General features: G+C 38.3%; 1 protein-coding gene across 3 annotated transcripts; it reads right to left on the reverse strand.

The window, feature by feature from the left end:
- Positions 1–13,991: 13,991 nt before the first annotated feature.
- LOC131017488 (putative disease resistance protein At1g50180) lies at positions 13,992–17,475 on the reverse strand. Of its 3 annotated transcripts, none has more exons than XM_057946234.1 (2): positions 16,393–17,475; positions 13,992–15,911 (listed from the first exon to the last, which is right to left on the reverse strand). In XM_057946234.1, the coding sequence occupies exons 1-2, from the start codon at positions 17,309–17,311 to the stop codon at positions 14,881–14,883; spliced, it is 1,950 nt and encodes a 649-aa protein (XP_057802217.1). In that variant the 5' UTR covers positions 17,312–17,475; the 3' UTR covers positions 13,992–14,880. The 3 variants fall into 3 exon arrangements, with proteins under 3 accessions (XP_057802217.1, XP_057802219.1, XP_057802218.1); XM_057946236.1 differs by having other exon boundaries at positions 13,992–15,763; positions 16,393–17,469; XM_057946235.1 differs by having other exon boundaries at positions 13,993–15,896; positions 16,393–17,474.
- Positions 17,476–19,452: the final 1,977 nt, after the last annotated feature.

The following is a 19,452-nucleotide window of genomic DNA, read 5'->3' on the forward strand; positions in this document are numbered from 1 at the left end:
CTGGTGCTGTAGTCAATTTCCTTTAAGCTCTTAAAAACTCTCTTCACACTCCTCTTTCCAATTGTACTTAGCTTCTTTTCTACGTAATTGTGTCATCGGTCTTGTTATCGTGGAAAATCCTTCAATAAACCTCTGATAGTATCCTGCTAAGCCTAAAAAGCTGCGAATCTCGTTAGGCGTAGTTGGTGATCTCCACTCATGTACAGCTTGTACCTTGGCGGGGTCAACTTTAATTCCTTCGGGTGATACAATATATCCTAGAAAAGTTACTTCGTTCAACCAAAACTCGCACTTGGTGAATTTGGCAAAAAGCTTCTCAACTCTTAGTGTTTCCAACATCGTTCTCAAATGTTTTGGCGCTCCTGCTCATTCTTCAAATAGATGAGAATATCATCTATGAAAACTAGGACAAATTTATCCAGTTATTGATGAAAACTCGATTCATGTGATCCATGAAAACTACTGGTGCCTTCGTCAAACCGAATGGCATAACTATGAACTCATAGTGCTCATACCTCATTTGAAAAGCTGTCTTAGGTATATCCTTCTGTCAAAATTTCAACTGGTGATAATCTGAACTCAAGTCAACTTTCAAGAAAAAACTCGCTCCTCGTAATTGATCAAACAAGTCATCTATCCTCAATTTATTCAGTTCTCGATAATCTTTGTACCTTCTCAACGTGTCATCCTTTCTTTTGACAAAAAGGACTGGTGCTCCCCACGGGGATACACTAGGTCTAATAAAACCTAACTCTAGCAGTTCTTGTAGCTGAATCTTCAGCTCTTGTAGCTCCTTAGGCGACATTCTATAGGGTGCCTTCGACACTAGTGCTGATCCAGGTTCTAGGTCGATAGTGAACTCCAACTGTCTTGTTGGTGGCAATCCTGGTAAGACCTCGGGAAATACATCTCTATATTCCCTTACCACTGATACATCCTCCAAGTTTTTACTGGATTCTCCTTCATCATTCAAGTACACTAGGTAAGCTTGCGCTCCTTTCTTCTTTACCAATTTCGACGCCTGAAGTGCCGAAATGATTGGAACTCTCTTCTTTCTATCAATGCCGTGAAAACATGTATGTTCCTTCCCAGGTGGTTGGAAAGTTATCTGTCTCTTCTTACAATCAATCGGGCCAAAGTTCTCTGCTAACCATTCCATCCTTAGAATAATGTCTACGTTCCACATAGGCATTAAGTGCAAGGTTCTTGCTTTCATCTTTAGTGATCCTAACTCAAGCTCTAAGTTAGAAATCATGTGAGAAACTGTAGTAGCTCTTCCTACAGGAGTGATTACTCTCAACTCGAGACTAGCTTGTTTTGGTTCGAGTTTGAAGGTAACATGCTTCAACCAATTAAAGAATGCGAGGCTCCTGTATTAAATAAGATTCTAACTGGTGCATCCAATAACCTGCCCATACTACCTTAAAGTCCTGCCTTAAATCGGCACATAAAACTCAGATATCTCTTCATCAGTATCCATCTTCTGATGAGCAAATCGTGATAGCTCACAGAATTCTCGATTATACTCTACAACCGATTTCTTTCCTTGCATCAAACTTCGATAATCAGCCTCTCGCTGCTTACTGTACTCCTCGGTACATACTTCTCAAGAGTAGTCTTCAATTGTTCTCAAGTATAGTCTACCAGTTGCTCAGGTGTTAAAGTCCTCTGACGTGCCTCTCACTAGTCTTATACATCAAAAGAATCTAATAGGATAACTCAAAAGTTGTAAGGGTCCAACCCTAGAACGACATCAAAACAAATTGTTCAAGAGACTCAAATGAATGACCAGAGGGTAGAATGAAGTAACTACCAGGTCGAACAAAAATGACCTAGAGTAAGAACCCATCTGGCTTTTCAACCGAAAGTTGAAACACGTGGGTTTATAAACCCAAAACACGTCTACTGAGATTTGGATCATGCGGACTGGCCAGGTCCAACATAATCACTCCCCAGTCACACGGGATATACTATCCCGAACTTGGAAATTTTTGGGTCTTCGAAACCCTCAACATACTATACATAACAAAACTTAAGTTCGCACCAGCAAGCTAAAAGCTTAAACTCAGGGTCCTATGTTCTATACTCGTGTTCCGAATGCTCAACATTTTCAACTCTCCTCTCATGTTGCGGTAGTGGTGGCGGAGTATTATCCCGCCTATCCCTCACATCACACTCTTGACGACATCTTTGAGGCATTTTGTAATCACAAAAGAAAAACTCAACTCGACCAACGCTCTAAGCATCCTCGAAACTCAAGTTCAACTCAACAACTCAAACTCTAAGGAAACCCTCATGGTCACCTTAACATTCATCTGTAAGGCAATAAGCACTCACGAAATGCTAACATAAAGACCACTCGGGTCCACCCAATATATCCATCAGTAGAATGCCTCTTTTTAGAGGACTTACATAAAGGGGTTATATAAACCCTACAAAAACCATAGTATCTATCGTAATGTCCCTTCTAAACCGACACCATTAATACTACTATGTCTCGGTCTGAACCTCCTACGGTAATTGCTACCAGTTAACTCATCTAGTTGCTACTTTAGCACACTAGGAACATCCATCTATCTAACATCAGTAGGGTACTATATTCGCATACTCATCTATCATCATGTCAAAAGCTCAAGTATCAGTATCTCCTAAGTAAGTTATATACATCGCAAAGTAATTGAAAACTAATAAAAACAAGGGTGTACCGCTCATACTCTCAAGATCATCCTTAGGTCTAGCCTACATCGGCTTCTCTTCTCATTCTCATCAACTCTAGCCCTCCTCGGCTACTTCTCATCCTCATTATCGTTTATCATTTTATCATCTTTGGTAACTGATACTCAAGAATCGACTCGATATCTACTACACTCTTCTGGAGTCCCTGGTAGAAAACAGGCATCCGGTCAATATAATCGCATAGAAAATCTGGATATCTGTAACAAATCCCATCTCTTGTGGGTCCAGCGCTCAAAACGACACGTCCCATCATATTGAGAGGATTTCTTCCTTGCTCAATCCTACCACTCGATTGGTAGCACGGGGACTAGGTGCACAATGCCATCCAGTCTAGTAACAACCATAAGGCGTTCATCCTTTCATAGTCTATGAACATGTGTTTGAAAATCTGCTAGGGTATCTCTGTACCACATACTGTATGCCTCGTCCTCGTATCCGATCTTCCCTGAGTTCGATCTCACAGCAGTCCACTTTCGTGCAATGCCAACAGTCCTGGCCAACCTATAAGGAGAACTTAAAGGTGACTCTAGGAACTAACTCTACTTGGCTCCAGCAACAGAAATAAACAAAACATAACTTAGCAAAACTCCCACTAAGTAGTACTGTTATCTTAAAACTCAAGCTTAAAACATCTAAATTCTCATCTCGTCCCATCTTTACATAGTAGGTAACCTCTCTAAACAATGATATTAGATCCCTTAATCTAAATCATCGCGACTCAGTAAGATAACTCAAACAATTCTCTCTCAAAGCCATCTCCAAAGACTATGGCTCATGATACCTTCTCAAGTACCATTCAGGTTGCGTGAGCAAAACTAGCGTCACAAAACATCTCAAACATATAGTACAATATCTCATTGCAGTATGCTAATAACTCATCATTAATCATGCTATTATACTCAAGCTCATAACTCTAACTCATAACTCAAACCAACAAGTACTTAAAGCAATTGCTAATTCTCTCAAGTTTTAGCTCTAAGTTCTCATTTCATCCTTCTACTTAGTAGAAAATCTCTCTTAACAATGACATTAGATTCCTTCATCTAAATCATCGTGACTTATCACAACTGCTCAAACAATTCTCATCACAAAACATCTAAAATACATCACATCATAACTCATAATTATGCATCATCAATCATATAACATCATATGATATAACTCTCTCATGATTCATCATGTAACATCAACATCATACTCTTACAACATAATAACTCATTATTAATCATGTTGTCATCCTCAAACTCAAACTATGCATCTTCAAAGTATAACATCATAACTCATCATATAACCTCAACATCATGCTCTTCAAAATTTAACGTCAAATAAACTTTGAAATTTTACATACCTCGTTGAGCCTGGTGTGATGGTGCGTTGAGCTCACGGTTGTTAATAACTATTAGCCTAGTGACTCATTCTAGACTAAACTCAAGACTTCAAATTCAGAGCTTTCCTTCGCTCTGATACCACTCTGTCGCAGCCCGCCCTAACTAAGGATAGTTAAGCCGAGTGATCTACGACTAGGGATGGGGTTAAAGAATAAGGGGAAGAAAGGGGCGTCATTTGGAATCGTAAAACTTACTCAACTTAAGAAAACTCGTCATAATTTCTCATTAATACTCATTTAAACAGTCTATGAAAGACAACATAAAAACTTGATAAATATCATTAATCGAGTTATACATCATATGAAACCATTCTTTTAAGACTCAAAGTATGACATAACATACTATAACATCAACAACATCTTGCAGCGGAAAGTAGCTAGACATATGTATGAAGACATATTCTAGACAGGTTAACTATTTATTAACAACCCTGGAGACTCCGCTCATTGCAGCACCATCACCACATCAGCTCAACCTGCACATTTTTGAAAAACATATGCAGGGCTGAGTACAAAAGCACTCAGTGAACACATGCCAAACATCTCATCTCATCTCATGCTTATAAAGCTGTAAATATTGTCATTGCCATTTCATATGCATAATACAAGGAATTTGTAGAAAGGCCTTGTATTAGCTAAACTCATTTTCATTTCCTCAAAGTTGTCTGCGCAGACTTTTCTCATCAGGTAAGTATCATATCTGTTATAACATCAAGTACTGAGAGGGAGGCCTCCCTCTGCAGCACTGTGATCGGCCAACCCGCTCGATGACTCACGACCACCTCAGTGTACACAAATCCTTACTAGTATCTACACTAGCATAGGACCGAATTCTTCATCTCAAGCAGATAGATAACATACCAAAACATCAAAATTTTGGCAATGCAATAACTTCAATATAACATCCTTCATATAATAATTTCCTTCATTTCATTTCATTTCATTTCATAAAGAACCTTTCATCATTTGATCATTTTCATAAAATCAAAACTTAACAATTATATCATGTCATTCATTTCATTTCGTATAAGAGGCCTGTATGCAGGGGATCTCTATATACGTGTTTAAGAAAGCCCACCTCGTTGTGTCTCTGTATCAATGAGTAACGTCACTCTCTCCCTCAAGTCGTTACTTCCCAAAAGGACCTTCATCGTTATGAAGAATCAGTGAGAAGTTATTAAAGAAAACTCGATTAATAATCTAATCTCTTTTATGAAACATTAGTATCTCTAATGTTCATCTCTCTTTTGACCTCAAATCCTAATTTCACTTAAGAAATTATAATGATTATTTGATGATACATCAAAGTATTCACTAAAAATTTCGGCATGACCTATTCATACATAACGTCAGCCACGAGATTTCAACGCGTGAATCTCACTACGTGAACTCGTCTCTCGTCTCAAAACTTAACATCTTGACATCTCTTCAACGCAATCAACAATTCAAAATCATCAAAACTCTTTATCAGTAAACTATCATTTATACTCGAAACCAATTGTTCGAGTGTCAGATACCAACATTTATGTGCGTTAATCATAACTCTCACACTCACTCCATTTAGACACATAATCGATATCAAACTTAAAATAATAAATCATATCTTAACAATTTATCATGCTCATAATTCTCAATTAAATCTACAACTTAGTAATTAAAATACTAAATTCCAACTTTAATTAATTAACATGCTTCTCTAACTTATTTATCTCATTTAAACTAATAAATCTAATCCGTGCTAATTTCTCATACTTAGCCATTTTATATGCATTTCTCATGCAACTCAAAAAACCTCGATAACTTACTAATCATGCTCATCTCATAAATACTCAAATAATTCATAAAGTCTTACTAACATTGCATTAACTGATATGCACTGCTAGTTCACTTACATGACTTCACATACGCCACATATCTCAACTTAAAATCGAGCATCGCTCGTCTCTGGCCTTATGACTCACGGCCTTCATCAAATTTGAACCTCGGTGTTCAAATTAATCTAAGTAAATTATACGTGCAATATTTAATAAATATAAACACATATATAAACTCAAATCATTCAAATAAAAATCAAATATTCACATCCGGGCATCAAACCATTCGGTCCTCATGCTTCTCGTTTCTAACATTCCTCGAAAATTCCCAAATTAATCTAGCATGCTCATGTGATATCGTAGAACACATATATGCAATAATATTCATCATGCAACGTCCCAAACTTCACGAATTTAAATAATCATATTCTAAAAACTTATACAATTTTCGAGCTTGGAAAAATACGAATTTAATATATATCGATCCTAGCATGCCCCTAAGCACAAATATCATGTCAAAACGATCAAACAAAAATCGAAAGACAAGCTAACGGACGAAAAACGGGGCTGCCCTCATGGGTTTCATAGCTACGGTTCGTTCCGTTCTTACTCCCTTCATTAAACATGCTCAACATCTACCCAAGAACAACATACTAAAATTTCACGACGATCCGACGTCGTTTCAAAATAAAGTCGAGAATCGACGTTTTTCGACGTCGACGAAAATCGAAAAGAAAACCATCAAAACGTAGGTAGAGATGTTACCTACTTAGATATGTGATCGAAAAGATGATCGGGGCTCGTCTCGGCACTCAAATCGGAGCTCAAAAGCTCCAACACCATTGAAATGGTGTTACGTGAAGTGTGTGTGTGTGTTTCTAATGTGTTTTAGTGTGTGTGTGTTGTGTGCAGCGTGAGTTAAAGAGATAGAGGGATGGGGGGTGGTTAAGGGTAGGGTAGGTTAGATATTTAGTCGTTAAATATCTCGTCTCGTCTCGTTTCGTCTCGTTTTAACGACTAACTACCCGTACTCTTCGTTACTCGCCCTCTTAACTCCTACTCACTTTCATTACACTCGTAATTCTATATAAATATAGAAAACGCAAGCTTGTTCTCGAAATTCTGATAAACGAGATCTGCACGTTTATCGAGAAATCCCGATTCACTATTCACTCGTCGTCCAAAAATAAAAACTTTCATTATTGGACTCGTATCGAAAAACTAAGAATATTTCTCGACGACGTGCACGTAAGATTTTGAAAGTCGACAAAAAGACGAAATAGCCGTATTTTACTATTCATCGTCAAAAAGTCAAAAATTTCAAAAACGTCTTAACGGACTCAGATTTCACTTCCGAGTTCACCGTTCTCATTCAAATAATTATCTAGAATTATTCAAATACTCAAACTCAAATACGGATATAAAATCCCACATCATCCTCACATCATCAAAAGAACATCTCAACATCTTTAAAATATAACAACAAAACTTCATATAACTCTTCACCTCTTTACAAAGTAAATCAAACAAGGGATCTAAACCCTAATTACTCAAAATCAAGCAATTAAACACGTCATCAAAAGTCCGGGTATTACAATACTTGAGACTCCTTCCCTGGAATACTAAAGCCTTCAGGCTGATCCATATAGATAGTCTCCACTAGTTCACCATTGAGGAAAGCTGTCTTCACATCCAGTTGATGTAATTCAAGGTTAAACTGAGCTACTATTGACAATAGAAGCCTGATTGAACTGTGTTTTACAACTGGAGAATAGATCTCATTAAAATCTATCCCTTCTTGTTGAGTAAAACCTCTAGCCACCAACCTAGCTTTATACCTCAATGTTTCCTTTCCATCAATGACTTCAATTTTCCTTTTAAACAACCATTTGCAGCTTACACACCTTTGTGTCTTAGGTTTAGGAACAAGTTTCCAGGTCTTGTTCTTGATCAGAGAATTGAATTCCTCATTCATAGCTTCAATCCAGAACTCTGACTCTTTGCAAGATATAGCTTCTTTGTAAGTCTTGGGTTCTTGGTAGCTAATTTTCTCAGCAGCTGTTAATGCAAATGATATCTGATCTGCTTCAGCAAATCTGGCAGGAGGTTTGATGCTTCTTCTGATCCTGTCTCTTGCAAGTTGATACTCATGTAGATCATTTCCTCCTTGGTCTGAATCATCATCTCCTTGTTCAGCATCAACTTCTTCCTTAACAGCCACAATCTTACTTGCATTTTCAGACTTAGTTTCAGCCTTTGAAGACTCCACCTCAAAATCTGTATCAGAGTTCTCCCCCTTAAAAGGCATGATCTCCTCTCTGAAGATTACATCTCTGCTGATCAGAGCTTTTCCTTTTCCAGCCTCAATACACCATAGTTTGTAGCCTTTTACACCACTAGGGTATCCTATCATTACACATTTCAGTGCTCTTGGTTCCAACTTATCTTGCTTTATATGCATATAAGCAAGACAACCAAATTTCCTCAGATTTGTGTAATCTGCTGGCCTTCCAGTCCATCTCTCTTCAGGGGTCTTGAACTCAATTGCTGAAGATGGACATCTATTTATGAGATAGGCTGCAGTAGCAACAGCTTCTCCCCAAAACCTTGCTGCCATTCCAGAGCTGGATAACATACACCTGACTCTCTCTAAGAGGGTCCTGTTCATCCTCTCAACCACCCCATTTTGCTGTGGATTTCCAGGAACAGATTTGTGCCTCTTGATTCCTTTTGCTTTACAGTAGTCTTGAAACTTTTCAGATACAAATTCTAAACCATTGTCTGTTCTTAGACATTTAAGTTTAGAATTCTTCTCATTTTCAACTAGGCTGCACCACTCAACAAACTTATCAAACACATCTGTTTTATTTTTAATCACATAAACCCAAACTTTCCTGGAATAGTCATCAACAAAAGACAAGAAGTAGTTTCCTCCACCTACTGTGGTGGTCTTAGAAGGACCCCATAAGTCAGAATGCACATATTGAAGTGGAGCAGTAGAAGTATGTTTGCCTATTGGATATGACAGCTTTTTACTTTTACTTAAAACACATGCTTCACAGTCATGCATTTTAATATCATGTTGTAGCTTTAGAGTGCCTTGTTTCTTAAGTTCAGTAAGTCCTTTTTCACTAACATGACCTAGTCTAGCATGCCATAGCATAGTATCATTATTAGCAATGTTCTCATTTTCACCTGTTATGGTAGATGCAATCAAATGATATAAACTATGCCTTCTCATGCCTTTCATGATAGTTCTAGAACCCTTAATCACAAGCAAACTATCTTTATCAGATTTAAACTCATAGCCTTTGGCTTGCAGAGAACCAAGGGAAATCAAATTTCTCTTGAGACTGGGAATATACCTGACCTCAGTTAACTTTCTGATGGAGCCATCATGAAGCTTGAGTTTTACTGAGCCGATTCCCTTAACAGTGCATACTTCATCATTTCCTAATATCACTGATCCCAAGCTTTCTTCCTGCAAATCACAAAACCAGGATTTAGTTGGACACATATGGAAGGAACAACCTGAATCAAGAATCCATTCAGATCCAGGTTTGGAAGAAATTATGTTTAAAGCTTCTGCTTCTTGAATTTGTTCTGCAATGTCAGCAGTATCAGGTGCAGCTCCCTTTTGAGCTTGCTTCCTCTTCCAACTATAGCAATCCTTCCTTATGTGGCCAGGCTTTTGGCAGTAATGACACTTCCTGTTGTCCTTGGAGTCATCATCCTTTCCCTTTGAATTCTGCCCAGACTTTTGCTTATCTTTCCATGGTTTCTTTGACTTTCCCTTTGTGAATTTTCCTTTGACATTTAGACTCTCATTTGGAGCTTCTGGTTTGGAGTCTGCAGCTTTCTGGAGTTCCTTTGATTTCAGGGCATTAATCACTTCTTCAAGAGTAATGGAAGCCTCTCTTCCATAGAGCATGGCATCTTTTAGGTTATCATATGATTTGGGTAAAGCATTCAGGAGAAGAATGGCTTTATCCTCATCTTCAAGATTGACTTCAATGTCTGCAAGATCATCAACTGCCTTATTGAAGTCATCTAACTGATCCAAGATTGCCTTATCATCTGTAATCCTATAGGAATACAGTCTCCTCTTCATGTAGAGCCTATTTGCCAAAGATTTGGTCATATAAAGGCTCTCCAATTTCTCCCAAACTCCTGCTGCTGTCTCCTCTTTGGCAACCTCACGCAAGACTTTGTCTCCCAAGCAAAGTATGATAGCACTGTGAGCCTTTTGCATCATTTCAAGATGCTTTCCACCATCTTCTTCACCCTTAGGGAGTTTCTTGGTTGTTAGAGCACCAAGAAGTCCCTGCTGAGTAAGAATCGCCTTCATCTTCAATCTCCAAAGGGAAAAATCATTTTTCCCTGTGAATTTCTCAGTTTCAAATTTCGCTGTTGACATTTCAACAAACAGTTTCCAGTCGCCTTAGTATGAATCTTTGACAACTTCACACACTGAGCTCCTTCGATCTGCCTTCTGTTGGATCTTGCAAGAATCCCTTGCTACGCCTTCTCTTCGGTTCCCACAGACGGCGCCACTCTGTTAGTAATTGATGTTGCTACAAATACAGCAACTCAACTCAACACAGCAATGCAGAAAACGCAGCAACAAACTCTCAACTCTCAACTTTTAACACTCAAGGTTGTGAAGAGAATTAAACAAGAAAGCAATGAAAGAAGACACCAGATTTTTACGTGGTTCGGTTGTTAAACCTACATCCACGGAAGATCACCCAAGAACTTTCACTAATCAAGATCAGAGGTTACAAAGAATTACACAACAAAGAGCTAGAGATGATAGCTTCTCAAGCCTGAAACAAGACTGCTTTTCTCACTCTCTTTTCACTCTTCTTCTCAGAGAATTCTTCTAACTTCTAACCTGATCTAGGAGGATTACATCAAGTATTTAAACTCATAAAATGGTCAAGTAACGAGCTCACAAAACCAGCTGCAAGATGCTCTGCTCAAAAAACGAATTCTGTTAGTTTGTTAAAACAAACTAACTTCCGGTTCTTTCACATAAGCCCTCCAACTGTTGTTAATTGCATCCAAGTCCTTACTTAACTAACTGCAATTATGAATTCACAATCTACATTTACAAATGGCTCAAAAGTTCGGGCCATAAACTACAATTAACCCTAAGAAAATTGCATTAGTTGACTAATTTTGAACAATTTAATATATAGTTGATTGTTTCACAATCTCTTTCTCTTAAATAGAGATTTTTCTTTTGGACCATATTTCGATTGTTAATAAATTATAAGAGATCATTATTTAAAATCAATCGATCGATCTGCGAGTTATATTTAGTTTAATCTGCGAGTTATATTTAGTTTAATTTGTACTCCCTCCGTCCCACGAATCTTGACACGTTTTTCTTTTTGGGCCGTCCCACGAATCTTGACACGTTTCTATTTTGGGTAATAACTATTACCTTCTATCTCCTACTTTATCACTTTTATTACATTCTCTCTCTTACTTTATCACTTTTATTGCATTCTCTCTCATACTTTATCAATTTTATACTTAATTAATTACACACTTAAAACACTAATCTACAAGTCCTTAATTCCCGTGCCGAAACCAAACGTGTCAAGATTCGTGGGACGGAGAGAGTATAAATTAGTGTAATTAATTCTATTGGCGTATTAAATATAGAAGTTGAAATCACCAATGGCCATATTAAATGGTCTCGTCAACTCTATCACAAACAATTAGGAATCTATTCTATAAAAAATGATGCCTACTGGCCTAGTAGTACTAGTGGTTATATATATAATATATATTTTGTTTTTTTTTTTGTTTTATGAGAGCGTGGTTAGGTAATAATTAAATGTCTGATTAAATCTCAGCTAGCAAAAAGTTATGAACTTGTTATCTAAGTACAGAAAAATAAAGTCAACTTAAAGGGATGTGTTATCTAAATTTCGAATATGAAAAGCCAGTTTTCATGTGATTAGATTTGGTGTTGGTATTTTTTACATAGACTAGCTCACACAAAATATTGACAACTTGAGGATTTACTAATTAAAGTACAAAAAATATTGATTGGTGGAAATTTAATAGTATTGAGACATACTTCGTTGCATCCGAATGCACATGTACAGTGCAACTGTCATAATTAAATCTTAATTGTGATTAATAAATCATAATTTGGACTTAGCCCACTGGCCGTCCTCACTTAAGTGAAGTGACCCGGGTTCGATCCCTCTTGGGAGCGAATTGGAGATTGGAGATATAGGATGGATTTGGTGAATGGAGAGATAAGGTGGTTCTTGGAGTGGATGGGGGAACTAATTACTAACATCTAACATGACTTTGCCCGATCAAAAAAAAAAAAAAAAAAAATCATAATTTGGACTTAATATACCCTAATTTGAAACTAATAAAGCTTGGTTAAATTTAATTAAAATAGATATTCATTGTATGCACACAAGGTTTTACCAATAACTTTTGTCCCACTAGACCTGAGTCAATATGCACCACTAATTTGATACTTCAACTATAGGTGATTAATTCTTGGAAAACTATGTGACGAGTGCAGATTGCAGCATTTCCCCTTAAATTGCCAGCCTTTTTCAATTTATTTTTCAATTTATTTTTCTGTCCAAATTGCAGCATTTCCCCTTAAATTTTAATCCCTTAAAACTAGTTTAATGTATGAATTTGAAAGCTAATATACCTATAAAAAATCTATAGTTCTAAAGGAACATTTCACCATTATTATCTTGTACAATATTAAAATTTCTAACTGTTGCTCGACTATGGTTACACACGGTGTTTGAGTGGGGAGACTTTACACCCTTAAATTTAAAGCCTCTCTCTCAAAAAACATAAAAAAATAAAATAAAATAAAATAAATCTCAAATTTAAAGGTATTTTTGTAACAGCCCGGCTCCAGAGTTGACGACTATCCCCACAGACCAACACAAGTCCTTTATCAGGGATTGCTCCAAGCCAAGCATGCTTAACCTTTAAGTTTCTTCCACATGGGCACCAGAAAAGAAGATGCATGTTGTTGATATGAGTACCACCTATCAAATCATTTAAGCTCTCCTCGAATATGCAGTCTCATACCTGCATATTCTCGGAATCCCTCTCGTTCGGGTGTGTTTCGGTTCATCCCTGCGCCCTTTCGCTTGGAAGTCTTAATCGGAGCCGCTCCTTGTCCGTGCCCCTTTGCACCGGCGATCACTCTGTATTTCGTTACCGGGCGTCACAATTTTACGTTGAAAAGTTTGGTAAAAACTAAAATGTAACACTTGTTTGCTGAAGGTTCTTAACCAACCACCGGAATAACAAAAAAATAAAGTAAGATTGACTTATTAAGTTAATAAGTTGTGTTCGGACAGATCCCAAATCTCCCGATTCGGCTAGTCATGTCAACAGTAAGTTTGGTAGGAAATCAAATGAAATACTAAATAGTTCATTAATTATCGTGCCATGCATACTTTAATGTTTGTATGCAAAATCAGAATTTGATGAAAGTTCGATAATTTATCGGCAATTAACCCTAGTTTCAAGGTAGAATTTACTGGTAACTTGCTTGACGCTCATGAATACATAGTTTAGAAGTAATTGGTAATTCAGATAAATTTACAAAATATTTCTTCAACTCAACTATATATACTTGCAATCAGTAGATATTTGGAGATTATATATCTTTCCTAGCACTCTTCCACTCTTCATTCATGTGTTAGAGCCATAAATTGGTTGTCCTTGTACTATTATACAATTTAGATATGTCAAAAGTTACAGATTCTAGCACTAGGGTTGGCATCCACTGAGAATGATTATCCATCGTGAGAAATAAAAATAACGAATAAATCAATAAAATCCAGGAATAAATCAATGCAATACACAAATAGTTGTATTCGTGGACTTTACAACATTTTCTTATTCATGGATTTCACCGCATTAATGAATACAAAAATTCACGTCGTACAATGGTTTATTCATGAATTTTATTGATTTATTCATTATTCTCATCTTGCACAAAAGATGTCATTCTCAGTCACTACAAAAAAAGTTCCTATTAGTGACATAAGGCTTGGTAGCTAATATTCGTGTCATAAAAATTAGTGGCGTTTGAAAGTGTAACTATTAGTGATTAGTTATATCATCAAATGTCACTAATTTTTGTGACACACATAATAGCTACCAAACCTCATGTCACTAATGGAACTTTTTTTTGTAGTGAGTGCTCTCTAGAACTGAATCTAAGTACGAGTAGCTAGGTTATCCTGACAGTAAATTTGATGTATTCCGGTAGATTCTCAATCTCCAAATTGGGGCATTTATGGATCCGGAGTTGTTTGAGGCGCGGCATGACACCCTCTTCCACGTCGATACCTCTCAGTTGATACAAGTTTTGGAGGGAGAGAGCTTCGAGACAGGGGAACCCATCACACAATACTTTCATCCTCCATTCTTCATTAGAAATACGCCGTCTAGATAACTTGAGGTACTGCAGCTTCGGTAACTTCCCCAACTCCGGCATCGGATCTTCAATTAGCTTTGCATACTCCAATGTGAGGTGAGAAAGATTCGGAGGGAACTCACTCGCATCACAACATTTCAGCATCCCACCATCCAGTTTAAGCTTCGTGAGACTACTGAGATGGGGAATAAATTTTGAGTTCATCAACGTTGAAGGATTGAATTCTAGGTGTAGTTCCACAAGATTCACCATCTTCTCCAACGATCTGCTAAACTCATTGTTTCCTTCTGTTCCAATCATATGTATGCCCAATTCGCGAACATGACAACTAGCCGTTAGTTTCGAGCTGCATTCAAGCCAATCCTCAAGTCTGATCAGTTTCAAACTCTCAATACTTTTCCAGTTCTCTGTTTTCATTGCTCCTCCATAAACACTATGTACGTGAAAGTGACGCAGTTTTTCCATTTCCAGTGCAACGTCAGGGAATTTTACAAACTGATTCTCCACGCAAAGAATCTCGAGGTTTTTAAGGTTATCCAACCAGCACGGGAGCCGAGTACATCACGAAATATATTGTGAGATTTATGTATTCTCAAGCACTTCAATCCAGTCAATAATCGAATAGAGCGAGGCAGTCTTTGAAATGCAAAGCCGTCAAGGTCGAGCATCTTAAGGAGCTGAAAGCTCTTCCAGTAATGAGATGGAGTAGACATATAAACATTACTATCACCATTGACATTAAGTAGGAAAAGAGAGCGAAGATACTTATTATGATCCCGTGATGAAGTCTCAAGATTTTTGCCATAGACAACGCGATGGCGAGGTTTATACGAGGATTCTGATGAAATCCGTTCCTCCCACTTTACAATCTCCAAACATATTTCCTCTTTTGCTCTTCTTAAGCATATCTCACGAAGCAGATCATGAAGGCGACAATTTTCTACGTGGTTATCGATTATTACATCTTCAACTTGAACCATGCTTCGATTAATCAGCTCATTTAAATAGCCTCTTCCTATCTCGTCAATTGTTCTGCTTCCTTCCTGTTGGATCAAGCCTTGTCCAACCCATATATTTATCAGTCTTTTTGCCGGGATAGTAGCGTCTTCCTTGAAGAAGGCTAGGCACAAGAAGCATGATTTCAGTTGCGGAGACAAATTGTGATAACTCAACTCCAAAATTGTTGATACACTGCTTTCAGCTCTTCCCAAATAAGAGTTCATTTGGTTAAGAACTTCTTTCCATCCACTATGAGTTTGTGTTTCCACAAGCAAGCCCCCTACCGCCCTGATGGCTAATGGTAGACCGTGACATTTTTCGAGTATTTGTCTGCCTATGCTCTCCAATTCTTCTGTACAATTTCCATCAACACTGCCAATAAATGCCTTCTTCAATAGCAATTCCCAACTCTTCTCGGAATCTAAAACATTCATCTTATGCACATATTGACAGTACTTTCCAATAACGTTGTTGCGAGTTGTAAGCAATAATCTACTTGTTTTATCTGTCAATTTAATAACTAATTCAAAAAAAAGAAAAGAAAAAAGAACACAACAATTCCAGCATTCCCTATTGAGGCAACACCCTATTCAGGCCAAAAACATATAGTAATAGGAATTATAGCCATATATATAAAAATATAGAAATAATAGCCGTTTTGCTACTATCATGCCCTTACATACTAGCACATTTATACGAATTTTGTGTATAACCAAAATTCACTGTTACATGAATTCGTGTAACAATGTAACATTGTTACATTGAATTTGTGTGTAATCAAATTCGTGTAAGTGTGTAAGGGCATAATAGTCCAAAATGACTACTATTTCCATATTTTTATCTACGTTACTATAATTTTCTTTTGCTATATGGAAAAAGCTAGAATGAGATATCATCTCTTTCCTAAAATTTCTAGCAAACAATAATCATTGTACGACATGCAACTACTTTTCATAAATCAAAGAACATTAGTGACAATAATTAGGCATGCATAAACATACCTTGTTCATTAGGGAAAGCAGTCCTCAAATATTCCCAATGTTCCTTCTCCCACACATCGTCTAAAACTATGAAATAAGTTTTTCCCTGCAGCTGTTGATGAAGCATTTCCTGAAGCTTTCGCAGAAGGTACAGCTCGTCTCCGGTCGTCTCCTCCACTTCACGCAGCTTACGCTTGTCAGAATCCGGCAGCTCCAAGATCAGTTGCTTGATAGTTTCTCGAGGCGTAAATTCACTCGAAACCACAACCCAACCACAGCACTCGAATCGACCAGCAACGACTTGGCGGTGATTATATATTTCTCGAGCAAGCGTTGATTTACCGATCCCACCCATGCCCTCTACAACCGCAACCGAGAGCCCTTTCTTCTCCTCATCGAGAATCGATTCTCGCAGCAGCTTCTCCACATCATCTTCAATGCCCACCAGGTGCTCGTCTTTTTGCAGAGGAGAAAGCCGCCGCCGCGATTCAACTTGCAACCTCCGCGCCGCCGGCTCCGCCGCCGCGGACTCTGAAAAATCTTTAATTCCGTACCTCTCGCGGCTTTTGTCAATCGCGTCAAGCCTAGCGCGGATCGACTCAATCTCATGCCCGATTCTGTCGAGGTGGTACATTCGCTTTGGGAAGGTAGTGCATCTTTCGAGAAGACCTCGATTCTTGGCATTCTCGACATTGACGAGGAAGATTTCGATTGTATCTTCCGCGTCTTGAGCAACTTCTCTGATCTTCTTTATCCAATTACGCACCCCTTCGTCTCCAGCTTGCCTTTTGTTTGCCTCTTTGAGAAAAGATTGCATCCACTCCAGCTCTTCTTTCAGCGACTGGATATTTCCCTCCACGCCTCGAAGGGATTTCACCTTCTGGATCAGCAGATTGCCGAGCAGCTCCACCGCCGATGAGATCGCCGCCTCCGCTGCCATGTCGATCGACTTTTACAATTTTTTATTTTTTATTTTAATTGAAGAGATATTTAATTGGTGGTTGAAATGGTGATGGATGGGTGGGTAGGATATATTCGAGATAAGGTGCATTTTTGGTCCATCGTGACTTTAGAGTAGTGTAGGCCCCACCAAGATGGTCACAAAATTTCAAAAAACTATATTCTTTTTTTACTTAAATGAGGTTTATATATGAGGCAAAATGGAGAATACCCATTCTCAAAGACAAAAATAAAAATGTACCCACCATTTACCAAACATATAAAATCTACCCATTTAAGACAATTCTGCCCTTATGCACATTCTGGTGCATTGCTCACCAAACAAGTGTCGAGCATGTCGAGTGTGTCGAGCAATATGCACTTCAACCTTTAAACAAATGATTCTCTATAGTTCATTATTAATACAATTCCTCGTTCTTTATTGGAAATAGTCTGTTAAGACTTTATCAGGCCCAATATGCTTCCGTAACAATTCGAAATAATTTAAAACATAAATCAACTTTATACCTTTCGCCGAATGGTCACCTTCGGGAGTCAGTTCTCGTTGCGTTTTACGGACCTTCTGCCCTCCAGGCTTCGTCCAACCACGCACTCGCAAGAGATGGTTGCAACCTTCCTCCTTCACTGTGTTTCGACGTCTAATACTATGTTGATAAATGTAGGAAAAAATTTTACTAACCCGGAAAGTTGAGGGAAAACAAAAGCGTTTATAGAGGAATTATAAAATACTTATTTTATTTTCATAAAATTATCCATTAGGGAGGAGACAAACTTGTTTAGCTACTCATTAGTAGCTAATTCTTGTATACATAAAATAAAAAGGAAACTAAACTAGAATTGAAAAACTTTGAAAAACAAAATTTAAAAAATTCAAAGATAATTTTCTAGAGAGAGTGAGTTGTGTGAGAGAGTTGTCAATTTCTCGATGATCTCTTCCTCTCCAGAGCTTGCGTTTATATAGAGGTTTGATCCCCTCTACAATTGCTTGGTAGTTGGCCTTGGATTCCTTCTTCGTGGCCAACTAACTTGGATGGTGACGGCTACCTTCTTTTGTCGGCCATAATTGCCGACACTAGTTAGTGCCTTCACATGGAGTTGAACCTTCCTTTATCCTTTTGTGATAATGGTTGGTGAGGTCCAGCTGTTTTTTTCTTCCACTCAGCCTTGTCTCCTGCTTTCGGTGAGTGGTTCTTTCCTGGTCTCATACTTCATTATTCAGCTAATAATGTTGTGAGGGGCCTGCAACTTTTCCACCATCCTTTGTCTTCTTTTGATGAGTGGAACTCCTGTAGAATTACCCACTTCGGTCAGTGGGTAGTTGGTCCGCATTATTATCCACCCACTTTCGTCGTTTTTCCTTCAGTGGGTGGTCCTCTTGTCCTGAGTCACATGACTCCCTTTTCTTTGTCGGGCCTTTTACTTTTTTGGTGCCCGAGGTGCTCATCCACGTGGAGTCTTGTGCTCCTCATACTCGTCGGACCGGAACTTCTTTTTGTTAGGCTTTGGAAAGAAGCCTTTCCCGAACTCCGGTTCCTTCTGCATGGGGCACTCCGCGCAGATATGATCCACCCAATGGCCTAGATGAGCCATGTTGCAGAACTTGTGATGGGTCTCTTTGCTTCCCGCTATCTTGTTACACCACAGAGTCTGCCTTTTTTCTTTCAAAGGCCTTCTCCGCGAAGCTCGTGGTTGTTCCTGTCATAGTGTTTAACAAGAACGATCCAAGTCCCGAATTATGAGAGAACTTGAATCTGTACTTTACTTTGTCCATCTCCGTGAGACAGACCCATAGTCCCCATGCACGTCTTGTGGAGATTTGATCCTCCGTAAAGGTAGTGACGATGGAGATTTGATGATCTGGTGCCTTAACTCGGTTTAAGGCCTCCGTATCGGGTCTCCGAAGCTTAATGAAATGGAAAGCTTCGTGATTGCCCTTTCCTACGGGTTCTGGTGCTGCACTGATGAAGTACAATTCCAAAACATCTCCCCTGTTAAGGGATGAATTGTTTGCCCAAGCATCATAGACGTTTTCTTGGATCCACCTTGGTAGACCCTTGATTTCGCTGAATGCTGGCGCTATCGTATAAACTGAGGCTACTGCCCCAAATTCATACCACTCCT

Source organism: Salvia miltiorrhiza, chromosome 3, assembly GCF_028751815.1.
Source record: "Salvia miltiorrhiza cultivar Shanhuang (shh) chromosome 3, IMPLAD_Smil_shh, whole genome shotgun sequence".
In the NCBI taxonomy this organism is placed as follows: Eukaryota; Viridiplantae; Streptophyta; class Magnoliopsida; order Lamiales; family Lamiaceae; genus Salvia; species Salvia miltiorrhiza.